Below are 19517 nucleotides of genomic sequence, written 5' to 3' on the forward strand. Positions count from 1 at the left end.
GGTGCCTGTTAAACAAGTGCTACACATGCATGACACTGAGAGGAGCTGGTTTGACACCTCATCAAATTCTGGTTCATTTGTGTGAGGCAACCTTTAATTTTGACATTTTGTGATGTTTTGGCTTACTATTCTCTGCTATGGGAATTCCAGTTTTTAAACAATCTGTTGTGCATAAAACTTCATAAGCAAAACATAAAATTTGGGCTGAGTTATTCCTGGGACTTAACCCTAAAATTGCAGCTTGGGAGGCATGTTTATAATATTTTCTCTTGATATTTTGTCATTTTAAGTGGGGTTAATCTCCCCAAGCCTGGATGAGTCTGCATTGCTGATGTCTGTGTTTGGATGTATTTCTGAGCTTCCTTGATCACTGATGGACAGAAATCTGCATTTAAAAAAAGTGATTCATTTACTCCTAGTATCAACTGTAAAATGGGTCAGAAATGTCTGTCACTCTCTTATGGCCATAGAGGAAGTTCCTAGATAAATACTACACTGCTAATATCTGAAGTTAGATGAGGTGAATCCTGGCTTTGATGGCTTTGGAAAGTGCAATTTCCCCCAACACAGTGCATGACAGACACCCCTGGGGTACATCTGGGCAGAACAAGAGAAGACCAGGAATTGCCCAGGTGATACCTCCAGAAGTGATAACCAAGGGTCACAGTGCTGCAACAATCCAGGCTTTGTGTGGGCAGTGGAGGAAATCTAAAAAGAGGCTTGGGAAGTTTGGCATTCACAATGGACTGTCCAAGAGAGGGTGGGTATTGCACAATGTCATCAAGATGCAAATCAAGGTCAGTAAAAACTTCCCAGCTAGAGACACATCTGAGCTATAACCCAACAGTAGAACATCCCCTGCTTCTAAACCTTACTGAACTATCTAGATCTCAGTTCTGTGTCTAGCCCTTGAGTATCTTGGGTCAAACCAGTCACCTTGATCTAGCTACCCCTGAAGTTTAGATTCAAATTTTGGAAGTTTTGCCTGTCTAGAAAGTTTCTCTCTCTCTAAGACATGTTGCACTCAAAAGTTTCCTCAAACAATCAAGAGCTTTGACCACTCTTAAAACACAGAGGTCATTTTTGGCAGATGATAATGGCAAAGTACGGAAAATATAGATAAGAGGTGCAATTGCATTCCTTGGAAACAGAAGCAGCTCATGGATATTAGAACTGGCATTCAAATGGCTTTTTTTTTTTTTTTGTACTGCAGATGATTTTTTTTCTGGCTCTCCCTAACCATGAAACAGTAGGAAGAGGTGAGACATCAAAGAATTAACATCTTGCAGAGAGCTTTTTAGTAAAACATATGTACACACCCTTGTCAGCAAACTCTGCAGGTTTGAGACTGAGTTATCAGCCACAGATAGACATGTATACACATTTTGGAAGGCAAACAGCTTCCAGATTATCTTTTAAAGGTACCCACAAGTAATACAAAGTAGACAAAGACACTTCATATAGTGATATCTTTACATAGTGTCCTCATGGATACTATAGGTTCAGGAAGACATTGCTCATGGAGGTGATGCTATACCATATTCCAGAAAGTAGGAAGCAAGCCCTTTTAAAATACTGAAAGGAGAGATCGACATGGCAAGAAGCTCCAGTGCAGAACTGGGCCAAGAGCAAACTGAAATGGCTGGATCTGTGCTCATCCCTTCCCTTGGGCTACTAAGCTGGATAGTTTACAAAGCAGAGAAAGTCACTCATAGTCCTTTACAATACAATTCCTAGTGCCACACAGTAACTCAGGATTTACTGCACTCTCCTCTGAAATTTCAACTGCCATAACAAAGCTTTATGTTGCGGATGATCAACACTCAAATATTTAGGAACAATAATAACAGTAAAAAAAGACATTTCACCCTCCCCTCCCCTTCCCACAGGGGACCAATCTGTCTTTTCACAACTGGGGGTTGATCTGGCCCCATGCAAACCTTTACAAGGGTTGTTTTTTTTTTTTTTAGAGTGCGGCAAGTTTTTTGAATAATGTTTTGCTTAAAGAAGGGGAAAATCCCACTTCCTGCAGCATATTGCAGGGACCAGCAAACATATCCCTTCATCCCTTGGACCAAATATACAATGATAATACTGTGCAGGTGCTCCAGAGCTGACTCAGCTGCTACATGGTTACATTGTGCCTGTGAAATGCAATCCATCATTGCCTTTCCAGCTCCTGCTTGATTAATATTCAGTATTTGATGTCAACACTGATAAATTAGGATTCAGAAGTGCTACACTGCAGGAACTGCAAACAGTGCTGCAGTGACCATGGCCTGGGTTAGTTTTGTGAGATCTGTTAATTCAAGGGGAAATTCAAAATTCATAAATACCAAAATATGTGTGTGGTATTAACTACCAGCTGTGTCCTCCTGGGAAAACAGTGATATATCACATTTAAAGGAACTAAATGTTAGATTTCCAAATGGCTATGATTATTTATTTTCATTTATAAATAGTACCTCTATCCCTTTGCCATATTTGCAATACTGCTCTAATTGTGGTGTTACAGATATACAAGATATACTGGATTTGGGAAGTACTTTGGCTTAGATAGTTTTAAACATTTACTTCCCAAGTGCATAGGTTTCATCTTAACTAACTTGCTCAAGAAAATAAAAAATTACCATGGCATTTTCAATTTCTCTTGGTCTTGTAACCTTTTCTCTTTCGAAATATTGTTTAGTTTTCTTCCATGGACAATTTTTCAAGCAAATCTGCCTTTTCCCCTACTGTTTACTTAATGGTAACTCTTTTTTTTTCACCTTAGTTTTAGTCCTACATATGACATAATAAGCAATTCCCATTAGAGCTACAGTTTGAGACTCAGGAACACTTAATGACCAACAGACCCTTCCCTGGTGGAGAATGAGGATTCAAAGGAAACATTTGTAATTATTTCACTTTCATTATTTTTGTTAAAAAAAGTTTGCACCTTGAGGTGTCATGAATACCCCTTCTTGATCTTCCTTTGCCTTGTCAGACCTGGCCAGCACAAGCAGCTGAGATCTTTGCTCTATCTTCCCTGCATCTCTGTGCAACGCTTTTTTAAAAAGAGAATATACTATTATATTTTTCTAAGCCTTTCAGACTGCTGTAACATGATCAGGATTCTCCTGAATCTCTATGCATTCGATCTCTTCTCGTTCCTTCCTTTTGGCCCGTTTCTTTTTCTTGTGGTGCTTTTTGGAAGGTGGGAAAAAGGTTAGAAAGACTGGCAAAATAACAAAACAGTGCAGAAGTGTGCAACTGCCGGCAAGCAGCAAGCATTTGAACAGTGTGAAGGTCAAGTTTGAAGGCACAAAGAGAAGGGGGACCAACCCAATAAGAAAGGAAGAAACGTTCTGCAAAATGGCTGTCCCATGCTCTTGGAGGGAGTTCTTTATACACTGAGTCCGGGTGTGCTCAGTAGCTAATACAAATGTATAAAGCAGGGGTGCACAGTGATCTATGGCAAAATTCAAAGTGTAGATAAGGCACAGTATAGAAATGCAATCCATGTCTACATTCCATAAGGTCATCAAGCCAAGGACACCCAGCTCTATTGAGGTGACGCTGAGAATTAACCAGAAATTTCCCAGAGGGTGGATAACCAGGAAAAAGGTCAGTATTAACACCAGCAGGATGCCAAAACCAGAAATCAGGACAGGCATAGTTACTGATAAACCATAGTGGTCCATGAAAACAAAAGTAGGGTTGAACACAATGAACTTGATGCTCTGTATAAGAGAAAGTGGCCTCAGCTTCTCCAGCAATTCCACTGCTTCCCTCTGTGTGTTTTCACTAGTCCTGGCCACAAGGTACAAACGAGAAGCAATTATGTTGTTCTCATCTCCAGCTTTGGAGAAAATGATGTCATTTTTAAAGTGCTGGAATTCTGGCTTTTTTAAAAAGGAGCTCTGGAGGATGCTGATAAAGTCACTTTTGTTGGTTGCACTGATGTTACCCACCCGAAGGTATTGGTAATACTGTTCAATCCAGGACACAGTGTTGAAGCCCTGGCTGAGTGTTTTCAGGTCCTCTTGCACAGTACCATTCCAGTACTCCAGAGGTTCATAGATGTAGAATCCTATCACGGGGCTGTAGTTGCTGAAATACTTTTGCTGTATGAGGGCGTAGGAGACGCTCGGGGACTCACTGGCAAGAAGGTTGATGATGTTGGCTCCATCATTAATCTGTAAGCACCCCATAAAGGAGAAAGAGGCATAGATGAGATACAGGATCACCACAAATGGCTTGACGTAGATGTTGGTAATCCACTCGTTGTAGTGCTCCCGGAGGAAATGCTGGATGAAGTGGTGCTGGTACGGGTTGGTCTCGTGGTGGGAAGTGTGCTGATGGCCGTCATTCATCATGGTCTGGAACCACACAGGTTTCCTGTCCAGGTATTCTGCAGAGGGGATTTTACAGCAGAAGATGCTGTGGTACCGGTTCTGCTCCAGCTGGCCAGCAAAGACCAGGCAGGAGCCAAAGAAAGAGAAGATGTAGAAGTAGTTCAACAGGATGGAGACACACATGTTCTGGCAGAAGACTTTGACAGCTTCGATGTTGGTGAAAGGGCTGGCCCCCATGCCGAAGGCTATGAAGTACAAGGAGCTTGTCATGGTGTAGGAGACCATGACATCTGAGTAAGCATCTGCCACTCGGTCCTTGAAGGGCAGGTTCTCCCTGGTCCGGCGCCATCCTGAAAGAAGCTCAAACACCCCCTTGGTTCCATGACCTGAAATGAGAAAACAAAGTTTGTATCTGTGCAGACACACAGGGGATCCGATCATCCCCCAGGTGTTTCATCCTTCAGCAGTAAAAAAATATTGTCAGCTAAATTTTGTTATGTTTTTTTTCACCAGTTTTTGTCTTAAATGTCTGTCTAAAGCTAAATACCACATTCACCTTCAGGTGCTTAAATTAACAGCCCTGATGTTCTAAGACTCTCCATGCTCAGAAAAAAAAAATGAAGACACTAATTGGTTTTAATGGACATTGAATTAGTTCCCAAACAGACTGCAAATACAGAACATGAAGTTTGGTTCAAATCTGGGGATCATTCTAAAAATTTCTTTTGTCATCCTACTACACCTTTGAAGGTTTAAGGGATTCAATTTGAAACACTTAAAAATACAAGAAATGTTTTCTTCCATAGAGTAGAAATTAAAGTGAAATTTTGAGAAATGAGTGGTTGTGACCAAGACTGGGACACCTCAGTTCTTTGTACATGCTGAAAGAAAAATTATGCTGTAAGTACAAATAACCAGAGTAATTTGTGTCATGATTCTCTGCCTACTGAGTGAAATTGGAACTGCTCAATGGTAGCACACAAGTTTGCACACTATGAAAATTGACATGCTGGTAGTAATTATGAGTCATTAGTCCACATTAATTGTCTAGAAAATATATGAGTTTTTTTTCTAAGATTATATCTGTGTCTCTTTCTGCTATCCAGAGCTTCTTCTGGTGACAAGGAGTTCTCTTAGCTCATGTGAGAGGACATTCAGAAAAGTCAGATGTAATCAGTGTTCCATCATAGATTCTGGCTTTGTATTCCATTCTTAAGTGTTTTAGGGATACAATATTTTAATAAACTAAAATTTAATACAGACTTACTTCCATTTTGCTTGTCAAAGTCACAGTCTAGGCAGTCTACAGCTATTAAATTTTGTGACAGAATGGTAAAACTGAAGCTGATCTTACTGGAAAAGTTTAACAAATAAAAGTTACATATTGTGTATATGTATTCATATAATTGCATGTTGAAAAGAATATATATATATATATATATATATATATACACATGCATATTCTGGGTGGTTTTTTACCATTAGAGAATTTCAACTTGGGGGAAAATAGAAAAGCCAACATTCAAAAAACCCATCCAAAATGGTTTGGCTTTCAAATAACAATTAAAACAATTAAAACTACAAATTTGAATTGGCATTAGAAAGTGGAAAGTTCTCTTCACTTTGGATCTGGCCCTGAGAAAATTCTGGCCAATGTAAGGAGACACTACTGAGCAGAAAAAGGAGTAGATTGCAGAGGTTTCTGCCTCTGTTTGTGGACCTTTTCTCTCTGTGGTAAAAGAATTGCATGAACCAAAGCAGGCACAAAGCAAATTTTCTCAAATCAAAGCCAGAAATATGACAACAGGAGATTTGCAAATAACCAAGTGTGTGCAATGAAATGTTGAGTTTGTCTTCAGATTTAAATTGTTTGGATTCATACAGCTGCTTGTGTTGCCCAAAGCAGACTCCTGACAGCCATTCCAAACAGGAAAATTACAGCATGAACTGTCAGGTTCTGTGAGTGTTACCTGCTCTACTGCAGATCAGTGTCCCCAGTGAAAAACAAACATACAGCAGAACAGAAGTCTTGCAGTCAGCCCAAAGCCTGTGTGTAAATCCTGCTCTCTTATGAACCAGCATCTCAGCTCAGGAGGGACCTTGAATTCCCTGGTAAGTTTAGGGTGAGTTGTTCAAATTCTCATGGCACAGCTGTCTTGCACACTGTCATTTTTGGGCCATCAAGCAGAAAGGATTGTCTCCTTCAGCTGAGTAAATCTGCTGAATCAAGGGACTTGAATGCAATTTTTATATGATCACAGCAAGTATTTAATTCTCCTGCAGGATGTGGACCAGGCTGGCTGATCACCACTTCAAGGTCCCATGTCCTGGCATGGCTTAATTTACAGAAACCACAGAATCATTTAGGTTGGGAGTGACCTTTAAGATCTTTGAGTCCAGCCATTAACCCAGCACTGCCAAGCCCTCCACTAAACCATGACCCTCAGAGCCACATCTGCACATCTTTAAAATATCTTCAGGGATGGTGATTCCCCCACTTCCCTGGCCAGTCTGTTCCAATGCTTGACAACCCTCACAGTGAAGAAAATTTTTCTAATATCCAACCTAAACCTCCTCTGAAGAAACTCCAGACCATTTCCTCTGGTCCTATTGCTTTTTACCTGAGAGAAGAGACAAACACCCCCCACCTGTCCCCTCCTGTAAGGGAGTTGTGCAGAGGCAGAAGGTTCCCCCTGATCCCCCTTTTGTACCTTGAGTACCAAAATTGGTACTGATTTTCTTATAATTCTTATTGCGCAAAAGTTAAATTTCCAGTTCTTCCCCTTTTACAAGTATCTTCAGTTCTATCAGACAAGCACAGGTATTGGGGAATACACTGCAGCAATTCCCTTGCTGACACTGGTTTTCCCATGTCATTGCTCTGATACCAAGTTTTCCAGCCAGCCCTTGTTGCTCTCCCCAGACAAGCAGGTCTATTCCTTTCTCTCAATAGGGATGCAATTCCATTCTTCCTGAACATTTTCTGACAGTTCTCAAGATTCAGACAGCACTCTATAAAATTCAGCTCCTTCAGCTTCATTCCTAATGCCACAACAACACTGACAGTGGAGTCAAGTTCACTGAGCAACTCTAGGAAGGTTCAGAGGGATTTTGGCTCTGGGTCAAAACTGCCAAGTTTCTCTGGTACTAACATGACATGAATGAAGTACAGCAATTTTTTATTTACTGGACAGGCAATGGCCTATGGCCTTTTTAAGGGAAAGGAGATAAGAAATTTTTATTCTATTATTTGTGAGGGTAGGAGAGCAAGAAAGGGAGGCCACAGAGAAGACAAAAATAAATAATGCATTCTCTGCCTAAAATTTAGAAGCAAAAGATTAATTATGAGCAGATATTTAATGCAATTTGGAAGAGGATAGGGATAGAAAGAAAAAGAGTAAAATGAGAGATTAAAGACCACTTGGTTGAGTTAAATTCAATCTACCTGGAGAAATGAATCAATTAAAAGTTAAAGCAATCTCTGAACAACTGGACATCATCTCACAGGATAAATGTAGATGGGATGGTCCAAGAAGAATAGAAAGAAGAAGCAAAGTATCTATCTTCAAAAAGGAGGACTGGAGCACTGTTTTGAAATGAGACATGATTTTTTTATTGAATCATAGAAAGATTTGGTTTGGAAAGAATCTTTAAAATCACCTAGTTTTAAACCTCTGCTGTAGATGACATTTAAAAAAATTGGAGAAAATGGGCTGAATGCCCTGGAGAATAAAACTAGCAAAAAATAGCCTCTTATTGGTACATGAAAATGAAAGAGAAACTGAGTGAGTTAGATTTTTTCCCCTCATAGACTGAGGACTCAACAACATTCAAAATAAAAAAGGTATAATAAGGACAACCACCAAGTCTTTCTCATTTCTGCATGGAGAAGGAGAATAAGTCATTGGTTTCATTTGGAAAACAAACCCCAAACCCCATTAAATTAAATATCAGAAAAAACCAAAACTTTCTTTCTTTACTTAAGCTTCGTTAAACTCTGGAACTCACAATCTAAGAAAGCAATAAAGTCTTCTTAATTTTTCATAAGTCTAAAGGTCAGATTGATAAATGTTAATGTAGGTGCTGGGCACATCCTGTCAGTGCTGGGAGGCAGATTCTGTTCACATTCCTGAGGTCTCTTATTTTGTGCCATCATACCTAACTCTGTCTTGAGATGCTTAAGATTTTTTAAGCATGAAAACAAATCTATCTTCAGTGTTTTCTTAACCAAAGCATTTAGCTGCTGCTTCTGCCACAATCAGCTTCTTTGGATGGGAGTTTGGTGTGCATTTATCACTCCTCATACAGCCACTGGTACCCCAGTCTGAGCCAGAGGCTCTGCTGGGAGGAGAGCTGCTGGCTGCTTTTGCAAACTTTCTAGGAAGGAAGATCAGGGTGACTCTGCACTTCTTTTGGCACCAAGGCATACAGAAGATTATTTGCTGCAAGAGGTGATAGCAATCAATGTGGTGATAACCTTGGTGTCTACATTATATTTCAAACAAATAAACAAAAAAAGTCTTAGAAGTGCCATAGCACAGATTGCTCAGCATTTCTGCACTGAGAAACCCAAGTCTTGTGCTCAGTTTTCATTAACAGCCACACATGTAACTTGCACTGTGTATGGAGGATGAGGAGGCAGCTTTCTCTTAAATCATAGTGGTGGGCAGGAAGTTTATTGCTGGAACCTTGAAGCCTGAGAGTTTTGAACTTTTTGTGGTTTTTGGCACTGGTCTGTAAATGAACACTGCTTTTGACTTGAAATCTTAGAGAAGGCTTTTAAATTTGAGTGATGGGGTTAAAATTACTGGTGTGCAGTTGAATAAAAGTGTGTACTATCACATGGTGAAGAGTTTGGAATCTGAGGTTTTAGAATTTAGTAATAGGTATGGGACAAGATGGAGGTTCTGGAGCATTGGCTTCTTTCTTATTCCTGCTTTTTCTTGGTTTTAAGCAGTACTTTTTTTAATTGGATAAAAAGTGCTGCAGTGCAGGCCACAAGTGTTTAGTCATTAAGCCACAAGTATAAATAATAAAGATTTTTTTAAAATTAAATAGTTATGTCTTAAAAACTTTGTAACGAGTAAAATACAATTCAATTTATTTTGCTTTTATCTTGTTAGCTAAAAGTACTGTAGTACTCACTATACTACAGATAAAAATTAATAAAAAATTGAGTCCAAACATGAAACTCTGTTTCTCATGCTTTAATTCTAACTGTGGTTGAAGGCAAAGGAAATAAAAAAGAAACAATAATAGTATATACCTTTTTTTTTCCTTTATTTTTTTCCCTGGGGAATAGGCATTTCATGTCCTAGAAAAACTTGTCAGGTTTTATCTAGTAAATGCCCCATAATAGCAGGGACCATGATCATCAGGAGCATATTGAAGCACAGAATCATGGAATCATAGAATGGCTTGGGTTGAAAGGGACCATTAAAGACCAAAATTCCAACTCTATGCCATGGACAGGGACATCTTCCACCAGACCAGGTTGCTGGGTCTTTGGACTCTCTTATCCAGGTTTATTAATTTGAAATACACCCCATTTTAGAGAGTTTAGGTTCACATCATCACTTTTATCATAGAGGAACAGCTTTGCATCTCAACACACTGCAGTGTAGGATGCATTTTTTCTTCTTCTAAATCACTAATATTAGTATCATTAATATTGGTATCCCCTCTTACATTTAAAAACTGAAGCACAGAGATTAAGCAAATTAATCACAGTCACCAAGGACTCTCTGCATCTCAGCGAGGGAAGAAGCAATAGAAAAAAATTATTAAACCGCTTCTTTATGAAGAGTCAGTAAATCCTTAGGGATTTTGATGTAGAAGGCAAAGAAAATTTGAAGCTTGTTCATACTTTAGGCAGCAGTAGGAAGTGTGTACCTTAATCTAGATCCCATTCCATAAAGGTAAATCCCAGCACAATGCATCCAGCTAAGAAGTGGACCCTAACCACAACACTGAGTAAAGTAATTCCCAGCTTGATTAAGGAGAAGGAAAACATAGAGAACATTTTTTCAAACTAATCTAAAATGTAGGTAGGAAAAAAAATGGTTTTAATTTTGCATCTCTCTAGGTACTTGTGAAGTGATGGAATTGAATTGAATTGAATTGTTCACATAGTTGGGTTGTTCACCATTTCTTCTTTACTTAGTTTTGCCTTGGTTGTTGTGCTGCTTTACTGGGAGCTGGGAGGGTCTGATGAGGGAGCTGAGGAATTAAAACACTCTCACCATGGTTATTGGTTTACTCTTCCTCCAGAATCTCAGACCTCATCCTGCAGTGAAATGCCTGGGATGGTTCAGACTTTGGGGACAGAGAGTCAAACTGTGGCAGTGATGCACTGATTGATGCATTGTCCAAAGGGAGGTGTGTCCTTGAGCCACAGAATTTTCAGTGGGATCACAGAATTTACATCTTCTGAATGTCACAGAGCTTGCAGCAACTGCAGCAAAAAATCAAGTCCAGTCAAGATCTCCTGCTGAAACTCCTGCAGAAATTTTGTTTTCACTAAACCTATAATTCTTTATTTCATTTGGCATGTGGCATTTGATAATATTTAGAAGCATTAAAACAGAGAAATTAAATCCTTTCTAGGTCCATTTTCCTGTGAGGGCACTACATGCACAATTTCTGCTCTAACCAGATTATGTAGAAGTGCTGACAGAGGGGTTTTACACCCTGCTGCACCTTTCTGTCTTGAAAAGCATTCAGGGTAGAATTCTTCTTGTAAGTAAAAGATCTCTATCATAATAAATTGTCTCATTAAAAAGGCTGAGTTTTATAGAAAGAATATTTAAGTGCAATAAAACCTCAGCCAGCTGAGCCATCATCTTTAGTGACAGGGACCACAGGGAAATCTCCAGTGCTGCACAAGAGATTTCATTATTGCTAGATTTTAGCACTTCTGATAAACACAGAAAATGCACTTAAATTCATCACAAATATCATCAACAAACTCAGTTATGCATAATAGATACTTTGATTTCCTTAGAATATTTCTGCCACACTATGGGCACTTAGCCCTAGGTCTGAACATGTCAATAGTTCCAGATCCCAAGTTTTGGTGTATCCCCATTACAATATGAACCTCATTTAAAATGTAGCTGTGCATCATGGGGCACTCCTGTTAAATACACAGACTATTCCTTCATGTGCACTCTGAGTAATTGCATTTATTTCTACTTGCATGAGCACTTCTGAAAGCCTTTTAAATAATTCTGGCAGTTTCCAGTGAGACCAAAACATAAAAGCCTTGGTGTCCTCATGGGCATTTTTGTGGAGCCTGGCAGACAGCAACCCCCAATTGTTGGAGGATGAGGAGCAGTGAGGAGAGAGGCAAACCTTTGTTTCTGTCTGGAGCTGGCTGCATAATTGCAATTCAGAAAAGCTCAGTATCAGCCTAACTCTGCTCCCATGACATTCTGCCAACTTCTCGACAGCTGTGGATGCCTGTTCAGGAAGAAAATGGTGTGAGGATGTTCCAGTCACAGCTGCAGTTCCTCCCTTGCCTTCCAGTCTCCCAGGAAACACCAACCTATCAATTAGATTAACACCAATCATAGATTAAGAGTGCTGGTTCATGTTCTCTTAGTCTCCTTTCTGATATGTTCTCTCTTCAGGTAATTCGTTCCACAGACCTTGACAGTCCCTTTCCTATCCAACTCAAAATAAATGCTCCAGACTACACACAGAAGCCCAAAATAAGCAAACAACTCTGGGAACTGAGCTAAATCACATGGAGATCATTTGTTTACACATCACATCCCTTTGGCACCTCCCTGATCTTGCACCAGTTTGTCTCTCACTTTGCTCTCAGGGCAAGCACTGCTCTCCCTGTTTACACAGAGACCACCACAGTGGGACCTTGATCTTGATTCAAATTAAGAATAATTAATGCTAACGAGAATTTGGCATCTCTGATTTTGAATCTCATCCAGTTTTGGATCTTTCTTATTGAAAAGACCTTTCCAGAGCTTTCCCACAAGCATCCCTGGGAAGAAGCCCAGGATGAGCCCTGGAGATGAGCCAAAGATCTGCTAGTCCAGACACAAACATGTTTCTAACTGAACTGTAATGACACATCTTTGTATTCAAGGTTCACTTGCTAGTTCATTTTAAGACAAAATTTTACAATTTTTCATGCCTAGAAACTCTTCTTCTTTTTTTTGAAGGAACAGAAATATTAGATAGCACCCCCCCTGCATTGAAATAGAGCTGAACACAGGGAATGTTTCAATGAATGTGATTAATAATGGGGCTGCACACCTCATTAAGGGAGATTTACGTTTCAGCTGATGTATATGGCTTGCAAATTGTGCATAAAGCTGGAATCCTGCTAGTTTTCTGCTGTGCTTAGCAATGAATTAAAATGCTTTTTGCTGTTTCTCATTTAAGCCTTTTAATGAACATTGTAAGCAAGAGCTGCACATATGGAAACTGCTATTTATTGATGAGAGTTTAAGTGACATATAGAAGACAAGATAATTAATTTAGATCAAGACTTAAATGAATTTATTATATCCTTATTTGTGTTAAAAGCATTGGATGGATTTGTGATGCCGATTGGAACACTTTATCACCTGCATGTGATAATCCTGCAACATCCAAAAGAATAAGGTACTAGTGAGACTCAAGAAAGGAAAATGTTTCAATCAAGTGTAGGTTCTGGCATCCAGCAAAAATAATCTGTACTTGAATCATCACAGAAACAATAGATTTCATAATTTTCTGCTTTCTGCAAAGCAATAATAGATTATTTTTTTAAAAAAATGGTTAAATAGTTTGAGAAGTAAATAGATGTGAAAGAATACATGTCCAAAAATGACCTGTGCTTTGTAAGTTTGAGCAAATGAAGAGGGTGAAGGACTTTTTGAAGGGAGTGGGGCAAATTTCTGGAGTTTTATCCATGAGGCAAGTGTATAATGTTATCATTGGTGGGACCCAATTGTGAAAGGAGAAAATTTTACCAGTCAGTGACAAGATCAATTTGTCTGCACAGTCTGAAGTCTCTGTACTGAAAGATTCCAGACATAACAAGCAATGAGAAGAAAAAGTTCATTCTTCACTTTCCCCACTTATATTATTCTTGTAACAACCAACGTCCCCTCCCTGGAGCAGATGGAAAATCACCTGGGAAAAACTTTGTGGGGATTTATCTCCCTTTGAATGGTATGTAGTCACTCTGATTACAAATATTTTTCATACAGCCTCAAAATCTAATGGGGCACCATCTTTTCACTGACTGTGGAGCTGGTGCTGGGGTTACCTTGGTTTGAAGCACACTAGAGAGAGTGAGTGCTGCATCTTGGCTGAAGTATCTCATTTTGAGTTGCTACCCCAGGGACAAGTTCCAGCTGAGTAAAGCAGGGCTAGCCTCTACCTTGATAGTTATCAGGCCAAATCCTGTCAAATTCCTACACTGCTAATTCCTGTTTGGAAATTACTCCAGCTGGTGACACTGTGGTGCAGAGCAAACGCCTCTGCTCCTCTCCTGGACACAGATTTCCACCTAGATGTAGCAGCACACCTTTACTGCAAGGAGAGAGAGCTTCAGAGCAAAGGGGGTGAACCCATCTGCTGACAGGGTGATATTTTTAACAGTTGCTAGTGCAGGATTTGCTGACATTTGTTTACTTCAGGAAAGGGATGGGAAGGCAGAGCTGGAGGCGACATTGGCCTTTTGTTCTGTTTGCTGGGAGTGAAGGAAATACAGGCACTGACTCAGCAACTTGAAATAGGTACTAAATCTCCCTTTCCCTTCCCAAAAACCCCATTCCTGCACTGAACAGGGACGTGGGGGAAGGCTGCTCCACTGCCCTTGCCGAGCCTGGGACAGCATTGGGATCACTGCAGCACCAGGGCTCTGGCTCAGGCTGTCCCACCAGTGGGACTGCTCAGGCTGGGAAGCATCCCCACATCCTGACATCCCCACATCCCCACATCCCCACATCCTGATATCTCCACATCCCCACATCCCCACATCCCCACATCCTGACATCCCCACATCCCCACATCCCCACATCCTGATATCTCCACATCCCCACATCCTGACATCCTGACATCCCCACATCCTGGCATCCCCACATCGTGACATCCTGATATCTCCACATCCCCACATCCCCACATCCCCACATCCCCACATCCTGACATCCCCACATCCCCACATCCTGACATCCCCATATCCCCACATCCTGACATCCCCACATCCCCACATCCCCACATCCCCACATCCTGACATCCCCACATCCTGGCATCCCCACATCCTGACATCCCCACATCCTGACATCCCCACATCCCCACATCCCCACATCCCCACATCCCCGCATCCTGACATCCCTACATCCTGACATCCCCACATCCTGGCATCCCCACATCCCCACATATTGACATCCCCACATCCTGACATCCCCACATCCTGACATCCCCACATCCTCACATCCCCACATCCTCACATCCCCACATCCTCACATCCTCACATCCCCACATCCTCACATCCCCACATCCTCACATCCCCACATCCTGACATCCCCACATCCTGACATACATCCTCACATCCCCACATCCCCATATCCTCACATCCTGACATCCTCACATCCTGATATCCCCACATCCCCACATCCTCACATCCCCACATCTATCATATTCTCACATCCCCACATCCCCACATCCCCACATCCTCACATCTGGCTGCTCCAGATCACAGATTGGCCAAGTGGCCAAAGCAGCAACGTGGCTGCTGCCCTGCTCTGTGAAACACAAGCTGAGCTGCTCCCACAACAACCTTCTGCAGCCTCCTCCCATATTCCCAGTGTGTCCCTATACACTTAGCCAGGTTGCCAATACAGCATGTGTAAGTTACATATCTATTATTTATCAGACAGCAGTGACAGGAAAGGCTGTAGATGCAAGAATTCATTCAGACAAGTTACCAAATGGTTACAAACGTGCTCAGCACTCCTCTTCACAGCCAAAAGCCTTTCCCTGGACCTAAGGGTTTGCTCTCATTAGACAAGGGGTTAAAACCAAAATGAACCAAAGGAGAAGAAATTACTTATCTGATGACTGGAGTAAAATAATTCTCCTTAAATTTCTTTAAAATTCCTTAAAATGCAGTTCTATTGGGAAATGAAAAGTGCAAAACATATTGATGCTCTGCCTGCTGCTCCACATCTTGCAGCTACTTTTTCATCCAATTGGTTCAAAACCCTGCAATACTAACATGGACCATTCAGCAAGTTAAAACAACTTGCACACATTCATGAAGGAAAATTGCACTAAAAAGATCATTAAAGTCAGAGATCACATATCTGGATGCACAAGTCAATGAGCCAAGGAGCAGCAGGAGCCTGGGGGAGTGTTTTGGGAGTGTATGACTTGATGCTTGACCTGTTGAAATCCCCATTTTTAAAGCACTTGCCATTGGTTTCTATGAGAAATAGGATGCTGAGCTAGATAAACCCTTTGGCCTGAGTCAGTCTGAATACTTTTATGTTCCTTTTTGTTCTTGGGGCTGACTGCATTAAAATCCAAAAGCATGAGAAGCATGAATTAAAGTTGTGCAGCTCTCCAAGCCCTTAAATCTGGAGTTTAAGTTTTAAATTTATTTCAGGATTGTAGCAATACCATTTAGAAAGCTAGCTATGAATTGATACAAATACTTGCCTCTTTCACTGTGTGCTCTAGGTCCCATTTACCCTTGGCACCTGTGCACAGCAGTGATTAGAAATGGATTATTTTGCTGTGGGATGATACAGCAGTGTATGCATTGATTCCCTCATGCACTATATATGAATAAATATCATGACCTCTGTGAGATTGTTGTGGGTATTACACCAATTTTATGGCAGGCAAATCGAGGCAAAAAGAAAACTAGTTTTAATCTATCAGGCTCTAAACTATCTAGATTTGAACTATCAGAAGGATCCACCAGCAAGACCATGGCATTGACTAACCTTGCTGTTCTCATGTAGCAGAGGATTTTTATTGCTATTTCTATGCTTAAAACCTGATATCTATCAATCAATCAATCAATCAATCAATATATATGTCTTACTTTGGAAATTCACCTTGGGTGTTGGACCAAGACACAGAAGAAACAAACCATGCAAACTCATAGACAATTGTTAAAATATGTTGCTTTCCCAGTTCTCAAGATTGCACATGACTGCTGCTTTTCCTGTGAGCCCTTGACTCCTTCCCACATTGTTTTTCAGCCTTTCCAAGAGTCAGAGCTGTCACCAACAAGGGGCTCCTACCCCACATGGCTCTGATGCACTTCCCAAATCACTGACCAGAGGACTCCACAACGAGATGGAATTAGACCAAAAAGCTCCTTCTCAGTTTTGTAGGGCATGGCCTCACCTTCAAGCTGCTTCTCATAAACTCTGCTGAAATGGTTGTAAATAAAGCACAAGAGGAGCTTCTGTTTCATGGCAAAACTCCCACAGCCATCTGATATGCCCAGTGTTGCCATCAAAAACATGAGTGGGTTGGCTTGTGCAGGGCTTAAAAAAAGCCTCTTCCAGTTAGCAGCATTTAGCAGCTCATTAATGAATCTGGAACCTGACCTTGACCAGTCCATCTCACGGGAAGGATCATTCAGCTTTTCACTCAATTATTAGTCTGGCTAAACTCAGCCTGAAAATTTAAGGCTAAGCTATAGTCTTGGAACAATATAAGAGACACCCTTCTGTTTTGGGGAGAGTTGTTTTTGCTTGGAATACAAGGAGAAGTGAGTCAGCTGGCTGCCCTCCCTTTTCCCAACATGATTTTGAATATCCACATTTTCAGATGGGGAAAATTGTGAACATGAAAATAGTTTGGACATGTGCTCTCCTAGCACATCAAGGAGTCTGGAGAAGTAGTGCTTTCTCTGATGAATCTTTTGTTGTGCATAGATCTCTATGGAGGTCGTTGGAGATTCCTAATCTGCATCCATTCTAATGAATTAATTATTTCTAGGGTTAATTTTCTGTCACAGAGGCCAGCTGGTGCAATCTAAGCATGTAAACTGTGGTATGCTACTCCTCTAGTCTTTAGAACAGAGTGTCCACAAACCTTAATTTACACTTGGGAAAGTGCCATGGACAGAGTAAAAGCATGCCAAAGAGCATGCAAAAAATTTAATATTGTATAGAAAGTCACAGCCCTGGCTCTGTTCTGTTTTCTAGTAAAGGCTGTGGCCAAAGGGTGATGCTGTTCTGCCACTGCAAGTGCGAAAAATCACATTGATGTTGAAATTCTGAGTTCTGTGGAGGTACCACGTTTATATCTATAAATGTGGGGGATCTATAGACTGAATCCCTTTGTGGACATGACAGAAATCACAGTGTACTAACTCAGTTTATCACTTTTTTACAGCAATGTCTTCACTGGCTGAAGGCACCTTTGGAAGGTGGCAGGGCCAGGAGCTGCTTTCCTTTACAGGGTGACATACACAGCAGTGTGTCCCCACTGCTTTAGGACCAAACCCTCTGCTGCTTTGAGCCCACCACTCCCACTTGCCTTTACTGTGTGCATTCATTAATTTCTCTGACCATTAAAACCAGCATGGTAACTGGGAGGATTTGATCTCTGCCTCTTTCCCTCTGATACACTGCTCCAGGTATCCCTCCTCTAAAAACTCTAATTACAACTTATAAGAAGCCCAAAGCTGTGAAAGAAAAAGGGGAAATGAGGAAACTGCTGGATGAAACTACTTCAACCCCTTGGTTTTTAAAGCTTTTGATGCACTTTAAAATGCTGCATTGTCAGTCACTGCAGTGGGGGTAAGACAGAGATAACCCAAACCAGACCACAGATCCCATTTAACAGCCTGATACTTGTAAATGAGAGATGTAAAAAATCTGGGAAGAAGCAGCCTCATAAGTCTGTTACCCAAAGAAGGTTTTGCTTGTAGAGTTCAGAAGAAAGAAAATTGTAATCTACGCCAGGAGCAAGGTGCTGACTGTTCCCAATGAATCACTGATCTTATGGAATCATTTTATTACTTTTATGTCAGCAAAGCTTTGTGAGAAGCACTTCACAATGTGCTCTCAGTACCCTGAATTTACTCAGAAAGGCAAATAAAGATAAATATAAAATGAACTATATTTGTAAATCACTGCAATTTAAGTGTGGGACAGAATGCAAAGTTATGTTTTGTTTTAGAAAGAGATTTTAAGATTGCTTGCCTCCTACAGGAATCTATATATCATTTTATTTTAGTTGATTGCTTCTGAGAATGTTGCCCATTCATCCCAGTGATGACATAGCAAATTGCTCTTTCCCTTCAGTTTTAAAGAACTAAAAATGATTTTAGATATTGTCATGAGTTATCATTATAAAAGTGAGCCAGAAATTTGTACTGTTTCAGTCCATATCTCTCAAGCTGATAAATGGTTGTTATAATGGTATTTTCATTCATAAGGCTCCAACTGCACAGTACAAGCTTAAAAGATTGCTAAATACAAACCAGAACACTCTGGCAAAATATAAAAATAAAGCAAAGAATGGTGAAATTTCTTTTCTTACAAGAGTTTTATCTGTGGTCTGTAAAATACCCCCTGTGTGGAAAGTGGAAGGTGCCCCTGCCCATGGCTGGGGTTGGAACTACATGATCTTTAAGGTCCCTTCCAGACCAAGCCATTCTATATTTCTATGATTTTGAAATGCATTTTTTCAAGAAAAGCAGTAATGAAAACAGAAAATGTTCCCATAAAATGTTCCCACTGAAATATTGCTACACAGTCTGCATGTTTGTAACCTCATTTTCGATTTAATGTTGCTATTTCATATGAAATGTTAATGATAAGTATCTTTTCATTTTAAATGGGAAGATGAAAGCCTCACATAGCCATGGACATGGAGTTTGCTGCTCTAGCACCAATCACTGCAGTCCTGTGCTGCTTTCTCAGGCAGAAATGTTGCTGAGCACCTCAGCCTTCCCCTGGCCTGGTGTTAACAGTTTGCCAGCATTTTTTGTCAGGGGGTTATGTCTTCTTTGACCTTCTTTTTCTGGGCAACATCTGTACAAGCCCTTCCTGTTAGTCTTTGTGTCACTAGCCAAGTTCAGCTCCAGGTGTCCCTTGGTCTTTCTCACCCCACCCTGACCCAACTGAGTGTGTCCTACAGTCTTTCCAGGTTACCTGTCCCTGCTTCCACTGCCTGCACATTTCCTTCTTGCCTTTT

General features: G+C 40.7%; 1 protein-coding gene across 2 annotated transcripts in view; it reads right to left on the reverse strand.

Annotated features, from left to right (window-relative positions):
• Positions 1-1968: 1968 nt before the first annotated feature.
• The window catches only part of PTCHD4 (patched domain containing 4), an 81155-nt gene continuing 63606 nt past the window's right edge, over positions 1969-19517 (reverse strand). The window contains exon 3 of one of the 2 annotated variants that reach the window (XM_056487944.1): positions 1969-4723. In XM_056487944.1, coding sequence (XP_056343919.1) covers positions 3090-4723 — 1634 coding nt within the window. In that variant the 3' untranslated portion in view covers positions 1969-3089. The remainder of the gene's footprint in view (positions 4724-19517) is intronic. The other variant, XM_056487943.1, reaches the window with a different exon arrangement.

The sequence above is a fragment of the Oenanthe melanoleuca genome, chromosome 3 (assembly GCF_029582105.1).
Source record: "Oenanthe melanoleuca isolate GR-GAL-2019-014 chromosome 3, OMel1.0, whole genome shotgun sequence".
Classification (NCBI taxonomy): Eukaryota; Metazoa; Chordata; class Aves; order Passeriformes; family Muscicapidae; genus Oenanthe; species Oenanthe melanoleuca.